Consider the following 26,472-nt stretch of genomic DNA (forward strand, 5'->3'; position numbering starts at 1 on the left):
CTGAGCCACCCTTGTCGATCTATAAATCCCTGAGATGAGATGTGTGGGCAGAACTGATGGACACGGTCAAATCTCAAGGAGGGGCCTCCTGCTGTTTTGGGGGATAGGGGACCTGGCGGGGTGGGGTGGGCGCGGGGGGGTGAGTCTCGGCGATTGAGCGCGGACCCCTCCCTGTTTACTGACAGGCGTGCCACCCTGCCTTCATCATGGGTCACACGCAGCCTGTGCAGCAGCGGATCGCCACTCGAGTCAGCACCGAAGTCATCTTCGCCGGGCGGGCTTGTCGGCGCCCAGGTCGCCGGGCCCTGCAGAATGTTTGCTTCTGCAACTAGTCCCCAGCACGCGGGATGCTGCGGCCCGGGGCCACAATTGTCAGCCGCCCCTCTAGACTGTAAGGTTCACTCGGCAGGAAGAGGCAGGTAGGTGGTGCAGGTGAAAAAATCAATCAGGAGAAGGACGGAAACAGCAAGAGGGGTGCAGGCTGGGAAGGAAGCCCGCGCGAGCTGGGCAGGGCGAGTCCTCTTACAGCGCAGCCCCGCCGCGGCGCGGGCGCAGTGGGGAGGCCGGAGCCTTTGTGACGTCACAGCCCCGCCCGCCGGGAGAATGGTTGCCATGGCGACGTAAACCGAAGGCCTGGGCTCGCGGAGCCCCGGGGCAGCAGCTCAGAGGCTTCGGAGAGAGCGCCGGCGTGCGGAGCGGGTGGGTGCGCTAGGGATCTGGGTGGGAGCCACGGGCGGGGTCGGGGCGGACACCTCGCGCGCCCCCCCTGTCGCAAGGCTCCCTGTTCCTTACTCATCCCATAGCCAGCCGTCTAGCAACCCCTCTTCCCTCCGGGCCCATGCACCCTCGCCACACGCCCGGACGGGCCAGACGTGGGTGTGGGGAGGCCCGGCCCTGCTGCAAGCCGAGTACCTCGCTTCCTTTCGTGGAGGCTGCAGCAGGCATGCGGCTGGAAGGGTGCAAGCTTTGGAGTCAAGGAACCCTGGGCGGGAGTCCCAGCCTCGGCCTCTCCTGGAGGTGTGACTTTGGCCAGTTTGCTACTTTGTTTCCTCCTCTGCAAAATGCAGACTAGCTCCGCAAATAGTGAGAAAAAGCGCCGCGGTGGGGCGGAACGCCTGATGAGCCACCAATCAGCGCCTCCTCTGGTCCTCAGGGAGCTTACGTTCTAGGGGAACTAGGTAATCGACCGTTGTTAGAGGGATACATCAGCTATTGAAAACCGGTCAAAGGGAAGAGGATGGGGTGGTGGGAAGATGCTTCTGGGGAGGGGCGGGCCTGAGTGCTGGTCGAGGGTGGGAGGGGCCAAGGCTCGGGCTGGCCGTGGGTGGGTGGCTCTGTGAGCGGGACTAGCCCTGGGAGGCTGGAACCACGCGGGGAGAGGAGGGAGGCGCGGCGGGTCGGAGCTGCAAGTGTACTCCTCGTGGTGAGCCTTGGGTAGGTGCCCGCTGTTCTCAGCAGCCGTCGGCGGAGGGCGGGCCGCGGGCTGCGGGCTGCGGGCTGGACCCACCGGCTCAGGCGCTGTCTCTCCCCAGGTTGGGAGTCTCCTCTACCGACGTCAGGCTTCTCAGTGCACGCTTCCTCCTCGGCGCCGATGTCCGAGAACCTGCCTCCTGTGGTCTCCAAGAGCGTAACTTTCAACAGTAAGTGGTGGGCTGGGGAGGGCTTGCGCAGCGTCTGAGGCAGCCTTGAGAGGCCTGGGGCGGCGGAATCAAGGTGGAACCAAGGCGACGATTCTAAGCCAGGCCACGGTCCAGAAATCACAGGCTTTGCCAAGTTCCCTAGAAACTCCGTGCTGTAATCCCTAGGGCTGCTCTAGCCAAGCCCCACCCCAGCCTGGGGCTTAACCCCCAGAGTTTATTGTTTCACAGCTGCTGGGACCAGGAGTCCCGGGCAGGGATGCTTCCGTTCTGAGGCGGGAGGGGACCCTGCGCCCTGTGCCTCCCGGATTCTGGCGGTTTGCTCGCGACCTCTGGTGGTGTCTGGCTGGTAGAAGCGTCACCGCGGTCTCTGCCTTCATCTTCGCTCCATCCTCACGTTCTACGTGCGTGTTCCATCATTTCCCCTTCTTATTAAGGCTGTGCACACTCGCCCAGCGTGACCTCACTGGAGGTACATCTGCAGCCACTCTCTTTTCAAACAGGGTCACAGGCTATGGTGCTGGGCGTTGGGACTTCAGATCTTCAAAAGCATTCATTTGAGAGGGGAACACAGTTCACCCCAAGACAGGCCTTGAGGAGGGTGCCACAGTGGAGGTGGGGCTCGCTCAGCCTTCCTGCAGCCTCAGCTGCTGGCCAGCACCCCCCACCCCCCTGCGCTGGAGGCCTGCACCTCCTCCCCAGGGCTCCTGCTGAGGGGTAGAACTGGCCACACACCCTCTGTTTTGGTTTGCTGGTCCTGAGCTTCTGATTCCAAAGGGTGTTGAGAGCCCCCAAGTGAAACCCCACCTGCTTGGAGGCTCCGCTGTGTTCTCTTTCCCTGCAAGCCTGATGCCTGCTGTGCTCACACCTTGCACACATCCACAGAAATGCACGCACAGCCTGTCCTTTTCTCACACCAATGGCCACACAACAGAAACGCTCCCTGTGCCTTCTTCCCCATTAACCCAGATGCTGTGCAGACTGCTCCTTATCAAACCTCGAGCTGCCGTAAACCTTTAGTGCTTCCAGCAGAGGCGCTTCCGTGTGTGCGGGTCCAGTCTCTGTTGGAGGCTGCTGTCCACGGCTGTCCCTGTTACACTGTGTAACGGTGTACCCCTTCCCTCTTTCTCATCCGTTCTGCTCCGGAGTAAACTGAGAAATGAAGAAAGACTGAACCGGGGTTACCAGAAAAAAGATAGCTTTGAAATGTTTACAGATAACAAAACAAAACAAAGCAACGTGATGGTGCTGTTGACTGAAAAAATATCCACAACCTACAAGTTTAGAATTATGTTTCATCCCCTGGGGATATTTGGGCTTCCTAGGTGGTGCTGGTGGTAAAGAACCGCCTGCTAATGCAGGAGTCTCAAGAGATGCAGGTTCAGTCCCTGAGCTGGGCAGATCCCCTGGAGTAGGAAGTGGCAGCTCGCTCCAGTATTCTCGCCTGGGGAGTTCCATGGACAGAGGGGCCTGGCGGCTACAGCCCATGAGGGCGCAGAGAGCCAGACACGACTGGGCGCGCGCGGAAGCTGAGCCGCGTCTTACTCAGCGTGAGTGTGCAGGACTTCAAGCCTGGGAGAAGCACGGAGGGAACTGCTACAGGAGGGGAGGGGAGGAGGCGGGTCACACAGAAGTTTCGCCACAAAGAGCAGGTAGTCTGAACATCAAAAGATTATCGTTAATGAAAGAAAACCAGATAGCCTGGGTTAGGGAACTTAGCACTTTTCCAGCTGTGGGGAGATGCGAGAGTCTGGGCTCGCTGAAATGTTCCTTTCACGTGCCCGTCAGCTCCCTGGGGCCAGTGTCCTTCCTTTACCATTGGCACCGGTGCCCGGGGATCGCAGGTCTTGTTCTCCTTCCTGGGTGCCCTGGAGGGCAGGAGTCAGTTTAGACTGTGGCTTTCTTGTCTATTGATGTGGCGGAAAATACTCCGTTCTCAGAGGGGAGGGTGTTCTAGGCCATGAGGTGAGGTGCTGGAGGCCAGTGTGGGCCAGTGTGTAGGGCCCTGTGGGCAGGGGGAGGACCTGCTGGGATGATGGAGACAGCCCAGGTATACGAGTGTGTGACTGGGGCACCATTCCTCCCACCCTGAGTGGGGGTGGGGGTGGGGGAAATGGCCACAGCGCCATCGAGACACGGCTAGTCCGTGCCCTGGCGTAGAGGGCAGAGGACCTCGGTGGGGAGCTTGGCCTGGCAGAGGGGCTGGCCACACCAGAGTGGAACCCAGGCTCCCCAGGCAGGGCTAGTGGGGGCGGGGCTGTAGGACCCCTGCTTCTGGGAGACGCGGCCTGTGGCTGGTCCCCCTGTCTCTGGGGGCTCCTGGCATCCAGGCCAGAACCCACCTGAGCGACTTGGGTCCAGGGGTAGATTGCGGGGGGAGTGATCGCTGAGTGGATGGTGGTATCTCCCAAAAGCGAGACTGAGCGGGGCGAGGGGTCATTCCTGGTGAAGGAAGCTCACTGCCAGGGTCTGACCTGAGCAGGCTGGTGGGGGGAGCATGCTCCCTCATGTCTGCACCTCCCGTGCTGGGGACACCCCCGCCCCGCGTGTAGGCGTCCCTTCCCCCATCTGCTGCTGACTGTAGGGATGGTGCTGGATGCAGTCCTTTAATTTGGTGATTTAGGGAATATGGTTTTAAGCGACCCAGTCTTAGTCTGGGGAGCTGCAGAATCGGGCTGTCCAAAACCTGGGCTGGGGGCCACATGTGGGCACGCCTGCTCTGTGCCAGGCACAGTGCTGGAGTGCAGAGGTCAAGGGCACAGAGGCAGGCCCGCTCTCAGAGGGTCTGGGGCAGAGTGACCTGCCGCTCTCCTCTCTGCTCCTCGGACAGACCACGCAGTCCTGCACAGAGTGCCCCCCCACCGGCCCCCACGAGCTTTCTCAGTGAGCCACCTCCCCACCCCACCATCCAGGGCTTTCCTGGGGGCCCACACCTTCCCCTCCCTCCTCCTTCGCCAGCTTTATCTTCTAGTAGCCTGGCCCCTCCCCCGGCTGGTAGGCTGTCATCTGCCTGAGGGCTGGGGGCTCTGTCTGCCTCTAAGGCTGCTGTCTTTTCCAGAACCCGGTACACAGAAAGCCCACAGTGAAATTCTGTTAGGCTGCAGGCTTTCCCCAAGGGTTAGGGCTTTCCACCACTGCTTTCCAACCCCATGCTGAGCTCAGCTAGAGCGTTTAGACGGGGACAGAAGAAGCAAGACTCTCTGCTCACAGATGTCGTGATCCTGTATGTGGAGAACCCCTGAGAAAGCTCTGTGTGCTCAGAAATGAATGCAGCAGTGTAGGAGAGCACAAGACCAACACTTAAACAGGAGTCGCATTTCCATATTCCAGCCACGAGCAGTCCAGCTTGGGAATTAAGGGGCAGTTCCATTCACTATGGCATTAGATATAACAGATATCCAGGAAAGGGGTGAGGTCGTGGGAGATGACCAAGCAAGAAGACCTGGAGTCAGCCTCTCCACCAGACTCTCCAGCAGGCAGGCGCTGTCAGAACCCTGGGCAGGAACTCTCCTGCTTCCAGGAGAGAAGTTAATGCCGAGGCAGGGGCATTCTGGGTGATTCTGGCATTTTGTGGCGTGGCTACCAGCCTCCAGCCTCCAGTCCAGCAGCAGCGGGGAGGGCGGCCTGAGTTCCTTGTGTGGCTTGCTGGTGCCAGTGTTGGAAGGAGAAGTCAGTTCCGACTCCATGTTGGAACTGTTTCTTTGACTTGCTTTCTGTCACTTTTGCTATTATAATCATACGGAACGGCCTGTCTCAGAGAATCCTGCCCCTCTGCTTGACTGTTAAACAAGTGCCTTTGTCCAGAACTCTGTCCACCTGTGGATGGCAAGGAAGAAGCTGACACATACCCGTGCCTGAGGCTTGCCATCCCAGGAGATGTTTGCAAGAGTAGTGGTCTTTTCACGTTGCTCCCTCATCTCCTGCCATCTCTGTTCTATAAAAGAACCTGGCATGCAGACCCCACTGTGTTGTTCATTCACTCAATTGTGTCTGACTCTCTGCAGCCCCATGGACTGCAGCACGCCAGGCCTCCCTGTCCATCACCAGTTCCCAGAGTTTGCTCAAACTCATGTCCATCGAGTCAGTGATGCCATCCAACCGTTTCATCCTCTGTCGTCCCCTTCTCCCACCTTCCCAGCATCAGGGTCTTTTCTAGACCCCACAGGATGGTTACTTTGAGGTGCTCGCCTGCCATCTTCCTGATCTGCCGGCTCCCTGATCCGAGTCTCTTTCTGGCCTCAGCCCCTCGTCTCAGGTTCACTGGTCTCTCGTGTGGCCAGCAGAGCTAGTTGCGCTTGGAAACACCAGGGTGGGCAGCAAGGACCGTCCTCCAAGTCGGGCTGTCTGATTGCTGAAGGGCCACACGGAGGCTGGAGCCACTTCCCTGCCACGTCTGTTGGTGGGAATTTAGAAACGGGACCCCTTCTCTTGTTTTGGAGCCAGTGTCTTAAGGAAATCTTTTTTACAAATTTTATTTATTGATTTATTTTTGGAGAAAACCCAACCCCTGTCGCAGCCCCATCAAGGAGCACAGACCTGCACCTTTCGCTTGTGGCACCTGGGCCATGGGGGTTCTAGAGGGCAAGAGTGCCCAGGGGCTTGGGGCAGGTGAGTGTCGAGCCTGCACTGTCCGAGCCCACCTCCCATGTCTCGGTTCCCTCTGTTACTAAGAAGCAGCAGCATCTCCCGAGTCTTGTGGGGGCCGCTCCAGAGCTGACCCAGGGAGGCCCGGGGTGGGCTGAGCTCCCGCCATCTTGGACAGGCGGGCACCGGGGAGATGCTGGGAAGAACCCGGATGAAGGGAGGGCATGTGGACAAGTGCCATGGCGGCGAGAAAGGCGCCTTGAGGAGGGACACAGAGGCTGCACAGCGGGCTGGACCTCAGGGGTCAGGGCGTGGGGGCCGTGGGGGCTGGTGAGGACAGGTGCTGAGCGGAGGAGGAGGGCCTGGCTGCAGGTCTGGGGATGCTCGAGGCACTGATTGCTGAGCTCTAGGCTCCTGTAGGGCCTCTGGGGGATGTGTGGTGAGTTGTGGAGCATTGGGGGAGTTCAGTGCTGATGCAGGGTCATCTCCACAGACCAGGTGACCAGCGGGTAATGGCAGCCACCCACCTGCATTGCCTGCCTGCTTCAGGAGGTGCCGCGGTGTCAGCTGGCAGGGGAATGGCAGGGAAGGGGTCTCTGCGTCTTCCACTGCAACCCCCGGAGGCCTGAGGAGGGTCCCAGCAGAAGTGTTGGCTGGGCAGGCATCAGATGCACAGAGCCTGTGGTCTCTGTGAAAAACCATCCTGCTCTGTTCTTAGGAGCAAAGAGGGGGGTGCCCAATGGGAGTCACAAGATGCTGTCATGGGTCAGGCACATATGCTGGCACTTTTGTGGCCCTTCTTTTGCTCAGTCCTCAAAACTTCCTGGCAAGGTCAACATAGTCATCAGGTGAGGGCGCTCCTGCTCACCTGGCAGGTGGGGCCCTGGGGCGGGGCACCTGGCAGGTGGGGCCCTGGGGCGGGGCACCTGGCAGGTGGGGCCCTGGGGCTGGGCACCTGGCAGGTGTGGGCGCTACGGGTCACCTGACACGCTGTCACACGCTGCTGAGTCTTTGCCGTGGCTGCCACTTTTGTGTCTCCCCAGAGCATGGCCCAGAATCCATGGATAATAGTTCTTCAGTCACTGAAGAAAAGAAGCATGCGAAAAAAGGCAAAGGTAATTCTGGACCTGGGAGTGCAGTCCCATCAGTGGGAGGCAAACTCTCACCCTCAGGCCTCAGATGTCCTCAGACGTAGCTTCTGGTGGGAAGGACAGTGAGAAAAGGTTCTGTTTTCATTAGAAACTGGGTTACTGAAGCCTGAAGCAACAGGAGCGTAAGCCACAAAGTAGGATCTACTTTCCCTCCAGTGCTGAGCGGCGTGGGGGTGGGCCGGGGCTCCGTGGCTCTACCGAAGCAGCCCTGCAAGCCTCCCAGGCGGCCAGGTTCCAAGTCTTTCTGCTCGACCATCGCTGCTTCCTGGTCTCCCAACCTCAAGCTTGTTGCCTGGGCGGAGAATGGCTGCAGTAGCTCCAGCTATCACGTCTGCTTCAGACAGGGAGGAGGAGGAAAGGGGAAGGCTAGCTCAGCCGCCCTTGGGAAAAGGTCTTTCCCAGAAGCCCCACCAACAGTTTCTTGCCACACTCCATTTGTTATGGGGTCATCAGTATCTGCAAGGGAGGCTGAGCAATGCAGCTTTTCATTGAGTCGCAAGGTGGCCACCTGTCAGGAGATAGAAAGGGGTGCCTCTGGCAGCCGCACGCCTTGTCCTCCGGGCCCTGCTGTGTCCTCCATGCCTTGGCTTCCTGGACCCCCTCCTGGCCCCTTGGCTGTCCGCACCCCCAGCCCGGCCCCACAAGCCAGTCTGCTGCTCCTGCAGAGGCGAGCAGCTCTGAGCCCGTTCCCTGAGCCTGCCTTCTCTGACCAAGCTCCCGCCCTGGGGCTGGGCTTCCCTGCCCACCCTGCCCACCCCCACTTCCTCTTTCTTTTAGTTATCAAAACCCAGACCTGCCTAGTAGAGCCTGAAGGTCAGTGAACTCACGTGCTCGTCACCAGATGGAAAGCAGACAAGATTCAGCCACGTTTGCCTCACCTATTCTTCTTCTCTTTTTCCTTTTTTTGTCTTTGCCAGAATATTTTACTGTTGCAAAATGTGTGCTTTTTTGAAGTGTAGTTGATTTGCACTGCTGTGCTGTATGGCTCAGTCATTCAGCTATGCACACACGCACAGTCTTTCTAATATTCTTTTCCATTAGGGCTCATCCCAGGATATTGCCTATCTGTGCTGTGCAGTGAAAGTGTTACTCACTCAGTCGTGTCTGACTCTGCGACCCCATGGACTGTAGCCCGCGAGGCTCCTCTGTCCATGGGATTCTCCAGGCAAAAGTACTGGAGTGGGTTGCCATTTCCTCCTCCAGGGGATTTTCCTTACCCTGGGATCGAGCCTGCGTCTCTCTGCTTTGTAAGGTGGGTTCTTTACCGCTAGTGCTGCCTGGGAAGCCCTGTTTCAGCTGCGCTGGATCTTAGCCGGGCACAAGAGCTCTTCGTCTTCATTGTGGCACGCAGGGTCTCTCGTTGGCTGCATGAGAACCCTTAGTTGCGGCACGTGGGATCTGGTTCCCTGACTAGGGATTGAACCCGGGCCCCCTTCGTTGGCAGCACAGAGACTTAGCCACTGGACCACCAGGGAGGCCCCTGTGCGCACGCGAGAGGCCACGTCTAAGTGACATCACAAGGCCTGTGTCTTTTCTTTTCTGACTTCTCTCTAAGTGACATCACAAGGCGCGTGTCTTTTCCTCTCTGACCTCTCCTGGTGTGATGACCTCTGGTCGCGCCCACGTTGCTGCAGATTTTGCCAGGATAGACTCCGGGCACTACTGCGCTCCTGCAGAGTGCATCTTCAAATGTCAGGACCTTTCTCGCGTGCCCAGAAGCAGTGAGCCAGACCATCATCAGAGTTACCCAGTTGTCTCAGGAACATCTTCCCACAGATTTGTTCTCATCCACAGTCAGTTGAGAGCTGAACACCTTCAGCCTTGTCTAACCGAGCAGAGTGGCCTCCGCGTCCTTTCGCTCCCTGTGCTTCTGGCGGAGAAACGGTGCTGCTCATCCGATAGCCTGTCCCTGTGGCAAGCACATCTGCCCCCTTCCTGGTGGTGTCACTGAGGCTGTTTCTGTCGGTCCTGCATTTCCTCTGGCTCAGTGTTAACCAGGCTGCCTGAGAGAACCTGTGTCTGCCTGTGTGTGCACAGACCCCTTCCAGGAGGGCTCTGTGCTCTCAGCTGCCTCCCTGGAAGCCACCTGTGAGCGCTGGGTTCAGCCGGATCCCGCCTTGCCCATCCCAGCTGTTCACCCAACAGTTTCTTCTACCCATGATGCTTGCATTGAGCTGAGCGTGACATTAAGAGCCAGGTGTCTGCACTGTGGCTTGTCTGTCTGTCTTCACTGAGGTACCATTCCTATGCAGTGCAATGACAAACCTCCAGGTCACAGTTTGACCCATTTTGATAAATGTGCACAACTCTGTGTACAGCCTGCACCGTGTGCCATCTGGAATGTTTCCCTCCTTCCTCCCGAGGATGGCTGATGGTCTGCTGTCCCCATCAGTTCAGCTCAGTTCAGTCACTCAGTCGTGTCTGACTCTTCGCAGCCCCATGGACTGCGGCACACCAGACCTCCCTGTCCATCACCAACTCCCAGAGTTTACCTAAACTCATGTCCATTGAGTCGGTGATGCCATCCAACTATCTCATCCTCTGTTGTCCCCTTCTCCTCCCACCTTCAATCTTTCCCAGCATCAGGGTCTTTTCAAATGAGTCAGTTCCTTGGAGCAGGTGGCCAAAGTATTGGAGTTTCAGCTTCAGCATCTGTCCTTCCAGTAAATATTCAGGACTAATTTCCTTAAGGATGGACTGGTTAGATCTCTTTGCAGTCCAAGGGACTCTCAGGAGTCTTCTCCAACACCACAGTTCAAAAGGATCCATTCTCCCATGCTCAGATTCCTTTATAGTCCAACTCTCATATCCATACATGACTACTGGAAAAACCATGGCCTGCCTGCCACTGGCCAGCTGCTGGGCACCCTCGGAGCCCCTGAAGCTCCCCTTCTGTCCTTTGCTGGCGGCAGGAACTCCCCTCCCTTCAGCCCCACTGGAGTACAGGTCCTGTCGCCCCTCCTCTTCCTTCCTTCTTTTGTCCTGCCTGGTCACGTGGGACCCTTTTAGGTGTCTGAGGTCCTGGCTGGTTCAGCAGGTGCTCTGTGACAGCCCTTCCAGTTGCACGTGCGTCGCTGATGCGTTTGTGGGGAGAGATGGACTCCACGTCCTCCTCCTCCTCCACCACCTGCTGTTCTGAGGCTGTTTCCCCTGTGCGCACCAGGAGGGCTAGAGCTGCTGCTGGGACGTTAAACTTTAGAAGTTGTCACTGAACGTCTACCAGAGCGACTGTACCAGCTCACAGCCCACCACCAGGTGTGAGGGCTCCGGTCACTTCATGCCGCCCCAGCCCTGGGCACCAGCCCTTCCTTTCTGGGTTGCCTGGGCCCCTGGACGTGTGTTAGCATCCCGTGTTCCCCGTGGCCAGCGGGGGGGACGAGCTGTGTTTACGGGCATTGATGATTCTGTGCTGTGAAGCACCTGCCTTCTGCCCATGCTTTCTGCCTCCTTGTTTTAATAATTCCTGGGCTTCCCTGGCTGCTCAGTGGTAAAGAATCTGCCTGCTAATGCAAGAGACATGAATTCGATTCCTAGGTCAGGAAGGTCTCCTGAAGAAGGAAACAGCCAATCCATTCCTGTATTCTTGCCTGGGAAATCCCATGGACCCATGGGGTCGCCAAGAGTCAGACATGACTGAGCACATACAAATTTCCTTTTAATTTGAAGATTTTTAAAAAAATGATGAACCCTGTTTCTTCTAAATCGAGGGTAGTAGGAAAGCAACCATATTGTTAAGCCGATATGTTGGCCCCCTCTGGGTTCCATGTTCTCTGACACCTGGTGAGCTGGGCTGTGGGAACATCTCCCTCATGCCTGGGTGGAGGGCAGCAGGACTGGGGTCCTTGGCAGCCCCAACCTCCCGAGCAGCCTGGCACTCTGCCCTCATTGCTCCCGGTGGCTCCTGCAGGGACGGAGCCGCTGTGCTGGCCTCCCGACCCCCTGCAGGCAGGCCCCGCACACTCCACGGCCAGTCGGCTGCATCGCTTAAAAAGGGCAGGTTGAACCTCTCTTCCTTATGGCCAGGAATGCAGCAATATCTGAGACACAGGAAAGTCTATGTTCACACAGTCTCTCAGATGCCAGGGATGGAAGCTAAATAGGCTAAACCAAGCAGGTAAGTTTATAGAGCTGGGAGGTCCAGGCATGGACTCCAGGCACAGCTAGATCCGAGAGAGTGCCTGCTGTTGGCGCCTGCTTCAGTGGGCCCTTCCCCGCTGGGCGGTGGGGACGCCGGGACCTGGAAGCACAGATCGCCCCTGGTTCTCTAATGGGACCTCTCCCTCCCCAGCGTCCAAGAATGTTCCTGACCAGCCAGCGAATCCTTTCCACATGTCCGGGGACGTGGACTTCTTCTTGCTCAGAGAACAGGAGCGGAACAAGTCTCTCTTGGTGAGTATCTGGGGGGAGCCTGCCCGCCTCGGCCAGAGCACTGGTCCCCTGCACACTCGCTCTAAGACAGTCGACGGCTCACACTGCCTATGAGGGCGCCTCGACTTCGCCTGGCCCCAGGTCTCTCCTCCTCCTCTCGTACCAGCACCCCCACTGCCATTCCTGGGCTCTCTCAGGGGCTGCCTGCGTTTCCCCAACTCAGGGCTCAGCCTCTGAGATTCCTCAGGCAGCGGCTCCCTCTGCCACCCCGACCAGGACCAAGGACACTTGGGGACAGGTAGGGCCTCCGGCTCCACCCCAGACCTGATCAGGAGTCCACGGGGTGCCAGTCATGCGCCCACCTCCTGCCTGGATGGAGGTGGCAGACCCTCAGCCAGGGTGCTTGAGCGAGGTGCTCGAGCAGTGCACCCACACACGCATGCACACACATGCACACGCATGCACTGTCATGCTTACACTCAAACACACAGACACGTGTGCACACCCCGCACATGAGTGTACACACACACGTGTACACTCATGCACATTCACACACCCAGATGTGCACACCCATGCACACGCGCACACACACGTGTACACTCACGTTCACGCACACACACACCCATACATGCACACATGTGCTTACACTCACATTCATGCACAGACACCCATGCACGCACACATGTGCTTACACTCACATTCATGCACACACACCCATGCACGCACACATGTGCACACTCATGCATAGACACACACATACACACATGCTCACCCATGCACATGCACACACACACGTGTACACTCACACATTCACACACAGACACCCATACATGCACACCCATGCAGATGCACACACACGTGCACACTCATGCACAGACACACTCACACACTCATACATGCACACACTCACCCCCCCCATCCCCGACACACACTTCCCCTTCATCCAGCAGCAGCGCAGCCTGGACTTCCTTCTCCCAGCCTGGACTGGCCTCAGGGACCCTCTGCCTTCCTTCAGGACCCCCTGCCCCCCAGCACAGCCCCAGCCTCCTCACACTGAGGAGCCTCCCAGTGCCTTCAGACGGCAGACCTTTTCCGACTGGAATCCTCTCAGGTGGCACTTTCCCAGTTTTATTGCACGAGGACACACAAATCAGGGCCCGCCACACATTAGAGGGGAACAGGCGTTGCCACTGGCAGGACCAGTGGGTGTCGGATTTGACCAGGGGAAGCCACATGCAGGCTCGAGCCAGCAACATCCTCAGGGCCTGGGCGGCAGGAGGTGGGGGGGTGCTAGGCCACCAGGAAGAAAGCCGCCCCTGCCATCCTGAGACCCCTCCCAAGTGAAGGGCAGATCCCCAGTGACCCCCAGCCCCAGGTCACCCCCAGTAAGTAATGAGCTTCCTTATCAAACTTGGAAACTCTGAGGATGCAGCTTCTCTGAGCCTTGGTTTGTCAGATTTAGAAATCACAGCCCAAGACACTCGGCTTAAGTGTGACCTTCGGATAGATGAGGCAGGGAGTGTGTCCCTGCACCCCGACTGGAATCACATCCGACCAGGGTTCCCCAGCTCCTCTGGCGCCCTGCCTGCCCACACCGCTTTCTCCACAGGGAGATGCTCCTCACCCCGGGTGCTTCCCCCCTGCACAGAGCACACGTGCGGGCCCCCACACCCCTCCAAGTGAGCGCCTCCGCCTGTGCGTGTCGCCTGAAGCTCCGCAACCCTGACAGGACAGGCAGCAGGGAGGGGCCGGTGCGTCTGTCCCCACCCAACCCTGCCCTCCGCTCGCCTCCCGCAGGACCGTGAGCAGAAGAAGCAGCTGCGGGTGCATGAGAAGATGACCTACTCGTCTAAGGTGTCTGCCAAGCACACCAGCCTGCGCCGCGAGCTGCAGCTGGAGGACGAGGCACAGGACCAGGAGGAGCGGGCTGAGCAGCTGCGCAGCTTCCACGAGCAGGTGGCCTGGAAGCTCGCCATGACCCGAGGTGCACCCCGTCCCTTGCTCTGTCTCCCTGCCCTGTGGTCCCCAGCCCCAGTCCCCAGGCCTGGTCCCCAGGCCCACCTTGGCCCTTCCTGTACGAGCAGTGCTTTTAACAGGCTTGAGCCATGCAGGGTTGTGGTGTGGTGTGTGTGTGTGGGGGGGTGGCAACGGGTCTTCTTTATGCCTGATCTCTGCCTCCCAGGCCGCAAAGATCAGTTCCAGATGGACTGCCAAGCTAGCAGCCTTTAAACCCTGGTGTGGTGTGCAGTCGGACTGCTGACCCGCAACGCGAGTGCGGGCTTCACTGTGTATCAGATACAGGCATCTCGCTTGGCTTGTCTGTCCTGGGCAAGTCAGCTTTGTCCTGCTGCTGCCTCTTCTGCTGATAACTAGCCTCGTGGGTCCTGGGATTCAGTGTCTTCACTCGCTGCATGTAGTGAGTGGGAGCTGTGTGTGTGAGCCGTTGTTATTTTCATCACCCGGTAAGAAGTCTGAAGGGCTTTCCTGGTGGCTCAGATAGTAAAGAATCTGCCTGTGACACAGGAGGCCCGGGTTTGATTCCTGGGTTGGAAACATCCCCTGGAGGGAGGCATGGCAAGCCACTCCAGTAGTCTTGCCTGGAGAATCCCATGGACAGATGAGCCTGGTGGGTGGGCTACAGTCCATGGGGTCACAGAGTCAGACACGACTGAGGGACAAAACAAGGAAGTCTGAATTACTAAACATATGTATCAGTGTTCTACCGATGAAGGATAGACCGATAAGCCTGAAAGAACCAGTTGAGGTCAGAGTCCTGGACCCCTGGGCTATGTGAATGTGAACGTGAAGCCGCTCAGTCGTGTCCGACTCTTTGCGACCCCATGGACTGTAGCCCACCAGGCTCCTTGTCTATGGGATTTTCCAGGCAGTAGTACTTGAGTGGATTGCCATTTCCTTCTCCGAAGGATCTTCCCAACCCAGGGATCGAACCCGGGTCTTCCATATTGTAGACCGATACATTACCGTCTGAGCCACCAGGGAGCCCTGGGCCCCTTGGGCTCTATGGGCCCTGAATGTGAGCATGGAGAGACCCCAGCCCCCGCCCCCGACACCGAGGCTTGTTATGTCGGGGGAAGCCCCGAATATCTCTGACGTGTCGAGTGTGGAGCTCTGCCTGTGTCTTTTCTCTGCCGCCACTGCCTGTTATTGCTAAAACCCAGGAGTAGCAGGGGGCATTCAAGTGGGCAAGACTGGACCCAGCAGGTCTGACTTCCTTGAGGAGTTCAGGATGGCCAGGCCAGGCGTCTCGACTTAAAACAGGCCTCCTGGACCGCAGCATGTCCTTCTGGAAAGGAGCGGGTTTGAGGGACAAGGCCGAGAGCCCACAGTTGCATCCACAGTGGGGGTGCCCCAGCCCGTGCTCTCAGAAAGGCCGGGAAGGAGGCCCCGTGGGCCTTGACCCCAACTGCGATGCCTCGCTGCTTGCACTCCAGAAGGTGGCCCTGATGCCCACCCCAGCTCCTTCCCACCCGGCTGAACCCTGCCAGGGTGGACACAGCCTCTGGAGGCTTGTGAGCGTGCTCAGATGCGCGGTTGTGTCTGACTCTTTGTGACCCTGTAGACTGTGGCCCGCCAAACTCCTCTGTCCATGGGATTTCCCAGCAAGAACACTGGAGTGGGTTGCCATTTCCTTCTCCAGGGGATCTTCCCAACCCAGGGATCGCACCTGTGTCTCTTGCATCTCCTGCCTTGGCGGTGGGTTCTTTGCACTAGAGGCACCTGGGAAGCTTTGCCGGAGGCGTAGGGCACCCCAACCAGAGACCTTGCTGCCTTGTTTTCTCTCTCCCCACCCCATCCTGTTACTGTCCTGGCCAGTAGGCCTTTCATCATGACATCCAGCCAGGTGAAACTTCCAGGGTGGGGTGTCCAGAGCCTCATTCTAGGGAGAAGGGTGCTACAAGCAAGAGCAGCTCGTCAGACCCAAGGAAGGACTTCCCCCCTGGCCAGACTCCAGCCGTGGAGACTGCTCTGTATCTGCACAGCCTGGAGGCAGAGCTCGCTCCGTTGTAGTCCCTGTTGTGGCCCAGGCCTCAGGGCGGGCGTAGCGTACTGCCTGGCTCGCGGGTCCCTGGCCGCCACCTGGAGGGGGTGCTCCCACTGCCCGCCCACCCCCAGATGCCTCGTGCCTTTCGCTGCAGAAAAGAAGCTGGAGCCCAGCAACATCAACAGCTATGTGGACCAGAACCGGCAGATGTTTCTCATCCAGGTAGGCCGGCTGCCCCATGGGCCCCGCACCCTGTCCCTGTGGGGCCCGCATGACGCCGCTCCCGCCCTCAGTACGCCCTGGATATGAAGCGGAGCGAGATCCAGCGCCTGGAGAGGCTGGCGGCCCAGGAGGAAGCCGAGCTGGAGCGGGCGGAGAAGTTCCTGGAGAAGGACGCAGCCCTGTTCGATGAGTTTCTCAGGGAGAACGACCGCAGCTCCGTGCAGGCGCTGAGAACGTGAGCCCCCGCCTGGGCCTGGCCCAGGCCTGCACGCCTACCACTCCCCCATCCCACCTGCAGTGGCTGTGGACAGACCTTTGCCCTCAGCTCAGGCCCCTGCTTGGCAGCTCCGCCGCCTGCACCCCAGACCGAAGGCAGCGTGGACGCTGCCTTGAGCCCCTTCTCTTCTGCCCCCTCCCCCAGGGCTGACAAAGAGTCCAAAGCCAAGATGGAGAAGATCCTGGAGATTCGTGAGCTGACCACCCAGATCATGAACATCAAGAGGTGAGTTCAGGGGGGCACACTGGCCCTGCTGTGTCTCCCGGAGCCCAGGGAGCTCCATGTGGCCCACTGCTCTGCACCCCGATCACGTCCAGGAGCCCCAGCCTTGCGGGTGGCCAAGGCCAGGACACGGGGCCGGGCTCACCCCGAGGCCCTTCTGCCCTGGGAGTGGCGGTGACCTGGGGAACTGAGCTGTGCTGCTCCGCAGGCCGGCCCTCTCGCCCACGTGCAGGGGCCGGGTTGCCTCCCCTCCAAGGGGCCCAGGGGCGGAGCCTGACCTCGCCCGTCCCCTCCTGGGTGCAGCGAAATCTCCAAGTTTGAGGACATGCTGCAGCAGTACAAGGTCTATAAGGACTTCCTGTACAAGCTGTCGCCCAGGGAGTGGCTGGAGGAGCAGGAGAAGAAGCGCTCTGCTCTCAGACGGGCCAAGGAGGTGGTGGAGGCCTTCAAGGAGAGCCTGCGGCTGTCCTCGGTGGGGGACAAAGGTAGCAGGGAGGGGCGGGTGCACCTGTGTGCTGGCCAGCCCTCCCCATCCCCCAGAGGCCCCCCAGGCCTCCCCATCCCCCCAGAGACCCCCAGGCCTCCCCATCCCCCAGAGCCCCCTACCCTCCTCCAGGCCTCCCCATCCCCCAGAGCCCCTGCAACCCCCACTGCTCAGCCCACACACTCTGGGAGGTCAGCCAGCTCTCCAAGCAGTCCTGCTGCTTGGGGAGACCCCAGGGAAGTTTCTGGGACCCTGAGCCTCTCCTGACTTCCCACAGGACTGGAGACCAAGGGCAGGCTGAGCTCCAGAGGTATGTGGCGGTCCCTGGCTAGAGGAGCCCCTCTCTGGGTGGGGGGTGGGCAGGTGGACAGCCCCCTCTGATTCCCCCAGAGGGGCAGAGCCCCAGGAAGCCTGCCAAGCTCCTGCAAGTGATTCGGCTGCACCAGGCACTGTCCACCACCGCCAGCCAGCAGCAGGGCACCCTGCCCAGCGTGCCCAGTAGGGTGGAGTCCAAAAGGTGAGTGGGTGTGGGGAGGGGGTGGTGGAGGAGACTGGCCTGCTGGGGAGCAGCCCCCAGTGGTGCCAGCTTGGGGTGCCTGGAACAGGGGAGAGGCTGAGGAAGGGCCATGTCCAGCCTGGAGGGTCTAGAGTTAAACATAAGCCTGAAAATTGAGGTGTTTCCTGAGCAGACACGTTCGTGTGATTTGGTGAACTTGAGCTTGGGGTGGCCCACGTGGGTGCCGCTGGGACAGTCGAAGGTGCATGGAGGAGGCAGCTAGGGGGATGCTTGTGAGAGGACCCACCTGCCTGGACCCTCAGAGTCCAGAGTGCCGGCCGGGGGCTGGCAGAGCCCCTGAGCCTTGAAAGGGAAGCAAGAAATCTGGACTTTCTTGTAAAATATCCCAGACTTTAATTGTGACAGTCATTTTCAAGTTTTATGCAAAACACGGCAAGGGTCAAACCAACTGACCAGATCCAGCCCCGGTGACTCAGCTCGTAGCCCTGCAACACCCCCTCGGGGACCACTGAGTCACCCTGGGACCTGTCCTGAATGTCTTCCTGTGATTCCCAGACACCTCCGCCCCCACCCCCGCCACAAGCTGTGATGACTGACCACAGGACATGCCTGCCCCACTGCCGCCTCCGGGGCCCCCCGCTCCTCCAGTGCAGCCACTGTGCACCCCAGCCTCTCCGGGCGGGCTCCCCACGAGGTGCGGAGGGGCAAGGGTGCCTGGCAGCCAGGCAGGGCTGCACCCTCACTTTGCCTCGAGTCCCCGGACCCCAGGGAGGCCAGGAAGTTTCAGCAGGGCGCCGACCCGATCCGACCTGGGTCTTGTGCCTTCTTCTCTGATTCTGTGGTGTACTTGGAGGTTAGCTCTGGTCCCCGGCACCCCTCCGGGCAGGGCTGCAGTCTCCAGCTCTGAGGTCGGATGTGCGTGCTTCCTCTGGCGAGGTGCCCTCAGCCTTGGAGCTCCTGGCAGCAGGGAAGGTCCCTGGGAGCAGAGGTCTGGGACCTCGGCCTGCCAGCCCCGTGACCATGGCCACTGTGCACATTTGGGCAGGTTGTGGGCCGCACAAGGCACTTAGCCAAGAGGGAGAGTCAGAGCTAAAGTCCAGCCCGGCTCCAGCCTATATCCTCTCGGAAGAAAGAGTCTCAGAAGGGCACCTTCCAGGCCAAGAGTGACCTGGGCAGGAGACTGGCTTTCGGAATGGCAGGTTTCCCACGTGGCGACTCAGTGGCATCTGTGTGCCTGGGCCTCCCTGGAGGCTCAGGCGGTAAATCTGCCTGCAAGTGCAGGAGATGCAGGTTCAGTGCCTGGTTTGGGAAGATCCCCCGGAGGGGGAAACAGCAACCCATCCCAGTATTCTTGCCTGAGACACCTATGGACAGAGGACCCTGGTGGGTTGTAGTCCATGGGGTCACAAAGAGTCGGACACGACTCAGTGGCTACACAGTGAAATCAAGGCACATACAGGGCGAGGCACAGGCCTGGCAAGTGTGCTCGCCTTCGGGGCCCTGTAATGCCAGCTCTGCGCTTCAGGAAGGCTGAGCTGGAGTCTCTGAGGCCTTGCTCAGCCTCCTGCCGCCGCAAGCCGGCCTCACCAGCTCTGGGGGCGGCAGAGCCTGCATGTCCACACAGGGTGCAGGCTGGGAGGGGTGACGGAAGCAGGACTGAGGTTGGCCAGGCCCCCCCAGTGCTTGTGACCCTCACAGCCTTCCCTGTGGCCGCTGGGTCATGCGTGTCCAGCAAGGTCCCTGACGTGTGGCATGAGTGCCCCAGCAGCGGTGAGAGGGGCCAGTGATGACCCGTCCTAAGGAGGGAGCAGGGCAGCGAAGGCCCAGGTGTGAGGGAAAGAGCAGGGACCAGGGAGGGGCCTGGCAGTGGGAGCCGTGGGTCTGAGGTCGGGTTGGCTCTTGGATTGTAGGAAGGAGCTGCTGGGGCTGCAGCCGTGAGGTGGGAGCTGCGTCTCATTCTAACTAGAGTGAGAGGGGCTGACTGGGCACGGTGTGACCGCTGGGGCCGAGAGGAGGTTGGAGCCGTGGCCTCGGCTGCCTGGGGACGGAGGATGGGACTAGGGCTGGTTGGGGAGGTGCCCCAGGCCCCGACCCCGTGTCTCCGCAGGTCCAGCTCCACCCTCCCTGGGCAGGACGACCTCGACAGCGACGATGGGGAGGTGAGTGCCTGCTCCCACGGGGCTGCAGGGCCGGGCCCACTGAGCAGGGGCCTCACCTGGCTCTGCTCGCAGGAGCTGGAGCTATACTTCACAGATCCGCAGCAGCTCCTCGACATCTTCACAAAGCTGGAGGAGCAGAACCTGTCCCTGGTCCAGAACACCCAGGAGATGGAGGAGGCCCTGGAGGAGCTGAGCTTCACCCTGAAGAACACTCAGACCCGCATGTATGTCTCAGGGAGGGCTCTGCGGCTGGGCGGCCCACCCTGCCCCGTCCATGGTGCTGGCCCTGCCGGCTCTGGGGAGAGGCTGTGTCTCCTTGGGCCCGGAGCTGAGGTTCAGAGTGGGCCAAGCGGGTGGAGCCCGGAGGGGCTGACCTCTCCCCACCCTGGAGCAGCCTGTAGTTGGAAGGGGGCATCTCCACGGACACCCCCCCCCCCCAAGGTGGTTTTGTAATGTTTATTTTACTCAGCAGTAGAGAATCTGCCTGCAGTGCAGGAGCTGCCCTGGGTCAGGAAGATCCCCTGGAGGAGGAAATGGCACCCCACTCCAGTGCTCTTGCCTGGAGAATCCCATGGACGGAGGAGCCTGGTGGGCTGCAGTCCACGGGGTCGCAGAGTCCGACACGACTGGAGGTCTGAGCACAGGCGCATTTGTCTCACTAACGCTTGTGATGACTAGCGCTGTTCTCTGTTATCTAATAGCAGTGATGTGGCCCAAGCCTTCGTCATGTAGTGTTTTCTGCCCAGCATCGGCTCAGAGTAAGTTTTCTGGAACAGAAAGAGGCGTCAGTTTTATTGTTGACACCAAGCCCTGCAGAGCCCGTTTGGGCAGGGTCTGGTTCCAGGTGAGGCCAGCTGGGAGCAGGGGATCACCTCTTTACTCCCGATCCTTGAGTAAGCACCCATTCTGGATCAGGCCGGGGTCTGGGCCCTTCGTGAATAAGGTAAACCGTGCCCCACGAGCTGGCAGCCCAGGGGAGCTGACCTAGAGGTGCGCAGATTTGTCCTGTGGGTTGTAACACATGCTGGGAGTAGAGTCCTGTGAGAAGGGTGACGTGGAGGTTGGCGGCAGATGGGAGAGGGAAGGGGAGGCTCTCAGGGAAGGTGTCCTTTCAGCCACGGACTTCCTGAGTGATGGAACACCACAGGGAACCTCGGGGGGAGAGGGAAGCGTGCACAAAGGTCCTGAGGTGGGGCCAGCCCACAGCTCTGACCGCCTGTGTGCTCACGTCCTGTTGGCCGACATCCTGCCTTGGATAATTTCCTACCAAGAGTTTCCAGAGTAATGCTGAAGCATGAGCTCTCAGCAAAGACTGTGTTTCCTGCCAGTGCAGGAGATACAACAGACTCGGGTTCGATCTCTGAGTCGGGAACACCCCCTGGAGAAGGGAACAGGTACCCACTCCAGTATTCTTGCCTGCAGAGTCCCATGGACAGAGCAGCCTTGCAGGCTCCAGTCCACGGGGTCAAAAAGAGTCGGATGTGACTGAGCACACACACAGTGGGGAAGAGGCATCTTTTAATCCCAAACAGCTGGGAAATAAATAGAGGAACAGAATTACCCCCCCTCCCCCCCACCAATCTGGTCCATGTAAAAGGGGTGCTGGCTGCAAGGTCACTCTCGTGTCCAGGCACTGGACGTAGAGGAAGCTCTAAGGAACAGGCTGGACTCCTGGCAGTCATGCGCCACTAGGACTGCTGACTCTGCAGTGGACACTCAGGGTTGAGGGGAGGTCCAGCCTCTGTTCTTATCCTCGGTGACCTGCTTGCCCCCCTTAAGGGCCCAGGCCTGGAGGGGAGGGTGTGTGTGAGCTGCAGGTGGTCCCCCTGGCCACCCGCCTCTGAAAGCCTGGGAGGGCTGGGTGGGCCAGCTCCACCCCCTCACATTCAGGCTCCTGGCCTCAGCCTCACAGCCATGGGACTGCAGCCTGGAGGGCTGCCAGGGGGCAGAGGCCTGCACCCTGGCGCCCGTGCTCGTGACAGAGGGCAACTTTGCCCTCCCGTGGCACTTTGCCAGTAGTTCTGTTCACCTGGGTGGAGCCTTAGAACCACCATAGGGAACGGGGCACCTCTAGACCCCACAGGCACAGCTGGCTGAGTGACCAGTGTCCTGCTCACTCTGGTCAGGACTGGCATGCCACTGCCCATACTGGCGAGATCCATGCCAACTGTAAGAGCCCGGGTTCCTGCTCCAGAACCCCAGCAGACAACGCATGTCTGCCGCGAGCACGAAAGACTTAAGGGGCTTCATCTAAAAGGTGATGGTTGCAGCCCTAACCCTAGTGAAAACGAAAGTCGCTTGGTCGTGTCTGACTCTGCACCCTAGTGAAAACGAAAGTCGCTCGGTCGTGTCTGACTCTTGCAACCTCGTAGACTATACAGTCCGTGGAATTCTCTAGGCCAGAATACTGGAGTGGGTAGCCTCAGTCTCTCCCTTCTCCAGGGGATTTTTCCAACCCAGGGACCGAACCCAGGTCTCTCGAATTGCAGGCAGATTCTTTACCAGCTGAGCCACCAGGGACGCCCCTAAGAGGATCAAAAACTTGGGCTCATAAAACCCTGTCCAGTGAACGTCCACAGCAGCATTGTTCCCAAGAGATTAAAGGTAGAAACTGCCTAATGTCCACTGAAGAATGACTCTGGCAAAGCTTGGTCTCCCGCATGGTGGACCACGGTGGTCATAAGCAGAAACGAGGCTCTGACCAGGCACGATACAGGACAGACAGGCCTGAAAACACAGTGCCGGGTGAAAGAGCCAGATACAAAGGGACAGATGCCATGGGGCCCCGTGCTTATGTCCAGGAGAGATGGAGTGGAGGGATGGGCAAGAGTGACCGGGGGCTTCTCTCCAGTTAATGACACTGTCGTGAAATGAGATTATGATGGTCAAGAAAAAAATTGGACATTTCAAAAGAATTTTATGGAGAATTATATACCTCAATAAGGCAGATTTTGGTTCCCCCTCCTTTTTTTTTGTAGCATGGATTGTTAAGATGTTAGATTTCCCCTGCGTCTTACCAGGGCCTCTGAGGCTGGGGCTCGGCCCTCAGCATGCAGCAGGGCCAACAGGCTCAGAGGTGCTGGTGCCCTTCAGGGACCGGGAAGTGAACCAGCTGAAGCAGTGGATCACCACGCTGATGATGTCCATCACCAAGGAGGAGGAGACGGCCGCGGAGCTGGAGCTCAAAGCCCGCGTCTTCCATTTTGGCGAGTTCAAGGGTGATCAGGAGGTAGGGCCCCTGGATGGGCAGATGGCAGCGGTGGGCACGTGGCCGTAGCCCCAGTGGAGGGTGGAGTCATCCCTGCCAGAGGGGCCCAGATTGCGGGACAGCCAGCCTGGAGGCACTTGGTTCTCTGGGGCTGCTGTGGTCCTTGCCACTCGCCAGGCTCTGGGCTTGACCCACGGGCACCGCTGGACAAAGCCCTTGGCCCCAAATCAGAGCCAGCCATGTGTTCAGGCCCCACGAATGGGCAGCTCCCCAACACCCCTCCTCCATCCCGCCTTCCTTCCGTGAACTCATCTTCTTCTTAAACAGTGTGTCTGGAAGTGACCCTTCAGGCAGGCAGGCATGTCCCCAGCCAGGCCGGGAGGGTGAGAGGACTCAGAGCACAGAACCCAGTGGTCCGGGGCCTGCACCCAGCTTCCTAGTTCATTCGATTGCTGTTGAGAGCCTCCTGCCTGCCGGGCACTGGGCCAAGTACCCGGAGCCCCAAGAGTGGGCTGGGCATCTACCCCCAGACTATTGGGTGCCAGCTGTGCCCTGTGCCCCCTGCCCCTTCCCCACCCTCTTGGCCACCCCAGGGGACAGGGTTGTTGTGTCTTCTGAACATCAGAACAGGCTGATGGGGCGGGGGGTCGTCTAGCCCAGCACTATAGAAAGCAGGTCACAGAACGTGGTCCCGGGGGGAGCTGAGGGCAGCGCAGGGGCAGAGTAGGTCACGGGGCCTCAGTGGGCACCCCGGTTCCAGGCAGGAGCCCTAGTAGGCACTGGGACCCGGGATCTGGCTGACTACAGAGGCCCAAGGTGCAGCCCTCTGCCCAAGAGAAGCCCGAGTGTCCAGCCCTGTGCCCCCTGACTTCCCGAGCACCCCATGCCGGCTCAGCAGAGCCCCGGGAGGTCAGCTGGCCGAGGCGTGGGGGCAGCCCGGGCCCGCGCGGCCCCGCTGGAGGGAGGCCTGCCCGCCTCACAGGACAAGCTGCTGGAGAGTCTGAACTGCAAGGTGCTGGACGTCTACCGGCACTGCGTGGGTGGCCAGCAGGAATCCAGCCTGGGCACCGTACAGATGCTGGCCACCATCGAGCACCAGCTGGACGAGCTGCTTGAGAACCTGGAGCGTGTGCCCCCAGCCCGCATCGAGCAGGCTGAGAAAGCCAAGGAGAAGGAGAGGCGGCTCCGGTGCGTGGGGGGGCCCTGTACACCCCCACTGGCTCTGGGTTGGCCCTGAGGACAGGGGCACGCCCTGGGGCTCCCCGCTAGGAGGGGTGTCTGGGGTTCAGGAGGGGCCACAGGCTCAGCCCAGTGGGGAAGGTCCCTCCATTGGGAGAGGCATGTGGTGGCCTTAGGGATCCCGGGAGCGAAGTGATGGGTGACCCCTCACCTCCCGCACCCAGCCGCCAAGGAGAAGAGACAGTGAGAGGCACTTTCTGGGCAAAGAGCTGTACTGTCCGAGCCTGGTGAGGGAAAGGGCCGGCCTGAGAGCTGCTGAAGGGGAATCAGCAAAGGGTGTGCCCCATGGGCCCAGTGGGGTGCAGGCCAGTTCCTGGTCACCTGGGTCTTTCGGTCCCATTAGAGTCCTGAGGCACGGCCATCTGTGATCAGCCATGTCTTTCCCACACACAAGGGCCCTCCCCCTGGGTCCCCAGACCCTGCTCAGGCAGGCACTGGACAAAGGTTTGGTGGCCCCAAGTACAGACAGGAGGACTCGGGACTACTGACCTGGGCTTTCAAGGCTGGCGATGCCTCAGTGACCAGGGAGGGGAAGCCAGGAACCTGGGCCTTCCGGGGGGGAGATGAGCCTCGAGCCAGGCCCTCCCAAGCAACCAGGGCCAGAGCCAGCAGGGAGGTGGGGCAGAGCGGTGCGGAGGCCTGAGGCTGCGTGGGGAGGAGCTGGTGGCGTTCTCTGGGCCTTTGGTCGTTAACCTCGCCCTTCCTGCCCCCAGACTCCGGGAAGAGAAGGCAAAGCTGCAGAAACAGCTGCAGGAGGAGCGACTGCTGCGCGCACAGGCGCGGGCCCAGGCCGAGGTCAAGAAGAAGGTAAGCGAGGCCCCGAGGAGGCATGGCCCGGGGGCGTGGCCGCGTGGCGGCGTAGAGGGGCGTGGCGGCGTAGAGGGGCGTGGCGGCGTAGGGGGCGTGGCGGCGTAGGGGGCGTGGCGGCGTAGGGGGCGTGGCGGCGTAGGGGGCGTGGTGGCGTAGGGGGCGTGGTGGCGTAGGGGGCGTGGTGGCGTAGGGGGCGTGGTGGCGTAGGGGGCGTGGTGGCGTAGGGGGGCGTGGTGGCGTAGGGCTCATGGCTGCTCACCCGCCAGGCCTCGCCCACTTTTGTAGACACACTTGCTGGGGTCCTGAGGGGAGACGGGTCACCAGAGCAATGTCAGGGTGGAGCCAGGGTCCCCATTCTCAGGCCTGCCCTGCCCCCCACCCCTGAGGACCTGCTTCCTCTGGGCAACCTCCCTAGGAGCACTGGTGCCCACAGCTCAGTGCCCCCCCTGGGGTCCCACCTACATTCCAGCCAGACCCCAGGCCAAGGCCATCACCCTTCACTCACTGAGGGTCCCCCAGCCACTGCGCCCCCCACCCACAGCATATGGGCAGGAGTAGCCACTGGCCTGCTGGACTTGTGGTCCCTAAAGAGTCCCGATCCTGACCCTGGCCCGAGGACCAATGTGGATCCCACGGGGTCTCTCCTGATCCTCGTAGCGGGAGAGATGTCACTTTAGCCTGGCGTCTTCCGAGTTTCCAGGTGCCTCCTTCCTCCCCCACTCTCACTCACCCAGGGCCAGCACCCTGGTGTACAGGCCAGATAGATTTCCCTACCCCAACCCTCCTGGAGGCCCTGGCCCACCCACAGACCACACGTGACCTCAGCCACCGGAGAGGCTGGGCCGGGCCTGGGCCCCAGGTTCCCGTGCATTCAGGGCAGGTGTCCAGGCCTCAGCCCGGGTGCAGTGAGGCCGGGGTGCAGGCTCACGGCATCCCCTCCTTGCAGCGGGGCAGGAGGCTAGTGTGCCGATCCCGGCCACCCACCCTGAAGACCAAGGAGCGGTCCAAGCATGAGCTGATGGACAAGGACAGGGAGGAGCAGCTGTTTTTCTTCACATAGCGTGGCCTCCTGCTGGCTGAGCAGGAGCAGATGGAGGCGCGGGGAGCAGAGGCAGGGCCTGCACGGGCCCCTCGCCCTCCACGCTGCGCCTTCACACTCACCCGAAATAAAAGCTGTGTCGCTTGGGTACCTCCGAGCGTGTCTTGGGAGGCAGACACAGTAACAAAATGCCAGTCTCCCCTCATTTGTCACTTAAACCAGGAAATGATAAGGGATAGAGGAAGAGATGGTTAGATGGCATCACCAACTGAATGGACTTCAGTTTAAGCAAACTCCGAGGGAGAGTGAAGGACAGGGAAGCCTGATGCGCTACAATCCATGGGGGTCCCAAAGAGTCAGACGTGACTTTGCGGCTGAAGAACAGTGGCAAGGGATGGGCCCGTCTGGGTTTCCTGTCAGTCAGCTGCTGAGACAGACGTGCCTGGGGCGGGATCAATTGCAGTTCTGCACAAGGTGAGATGGGAGATCAACTGCGTGTCTACCTGAGGTGACGGGGTAAAAACTCCAGTGTGAACTGAGGTGATGTGCGCG

The 26,472-nt window shown here is 60.0% G+C and overlaps 1 protein-coding gene and 1 long non-coding RNA gene across 6 annotated transcripts; one reads left to right on the forward strand and one right to left on the reverse strand.

Annotated features, from left to right (window-relative positions):
* Positions 1-656: 656 nt before the first annotated feature.
* CFAP100 (cilia and flagella associated protein 100) lies at positions 657-26,109 on the forward strand. 5 transcript variants are annotated; one of them, XM_027957889.2, is made up of 18 exons: positions 657-699; positions 1,068-1,178; positions 1,533-1,640; positions 7,265-7,336; positions 11,661-11,761; positions 13,538-13,724; positions 15,898-15,965; positions 16,037-16,200; positions 16,387-16,467; positions 16,768-16,949; positions 17,226-17,258; positions 17,339-17,465; positions 19,573-19,624; positions 19,697-19,848; positions 22,718-22,853; positions 23,815-24,020; positions 24,785-24,878; positions 25,828-26,109. In XM_027957889.2, the coding sequence occupies exons 3-18, from the start codon at positions 1,592-1,594 to the stop codon at positions 25,939-25,941; spliced, it is 1,818 nt and encodes a 605-aa protein (XP_027813690.1). In that variant the 5' UTR covers positions 657-699; positions 1,068-1,178; positions 1,533-1,591; the 3' UTR covers positions 25,942-26,109. The 5 variants fall into 5 exon arrangements, with proteins under 5 accessions (XP_027813690.1, XP_042092423.1, XP_027813691.1 ...); XM_042236489.1 differs by lacking the exon at positions 7,265-7,336; XM_027957890.2 differs by lacking the exon at positions 1,068-1,178.
* Positions 17,832-24,880, reverse strand: LOC121817288 (uncharacterized). The gene is made up of 4 exons (XR_006057133.2): positions 24,561-24,880; positions 22,642-22,862; positions 19,681-20,391; positions 17,832-18,734 (listed from the first exon to the last, which is right to left on the reverse strand). It is a non-coding gene; the product is annotated as an uncharacterized LOC121817288 (long non-coding RNA).
* Positions 26,110-26,472: the final 363 nt, after the last annotated feature.

Source organism: Ovis aries, chromosome 19 (genome assembly GCF_016772045.2).
Source record: "Ovis aries strain OAR_USU_Benz2616 breed Rambouillet chromosome 19, ARS-UI_Ramb_v3.0, whole genome shotgun sequence".
NCBI lineage: Eukaryota > Metazoa > Chordata > Mammalia > Artiodactyla > Bovidae > Ovis > Ovis aries.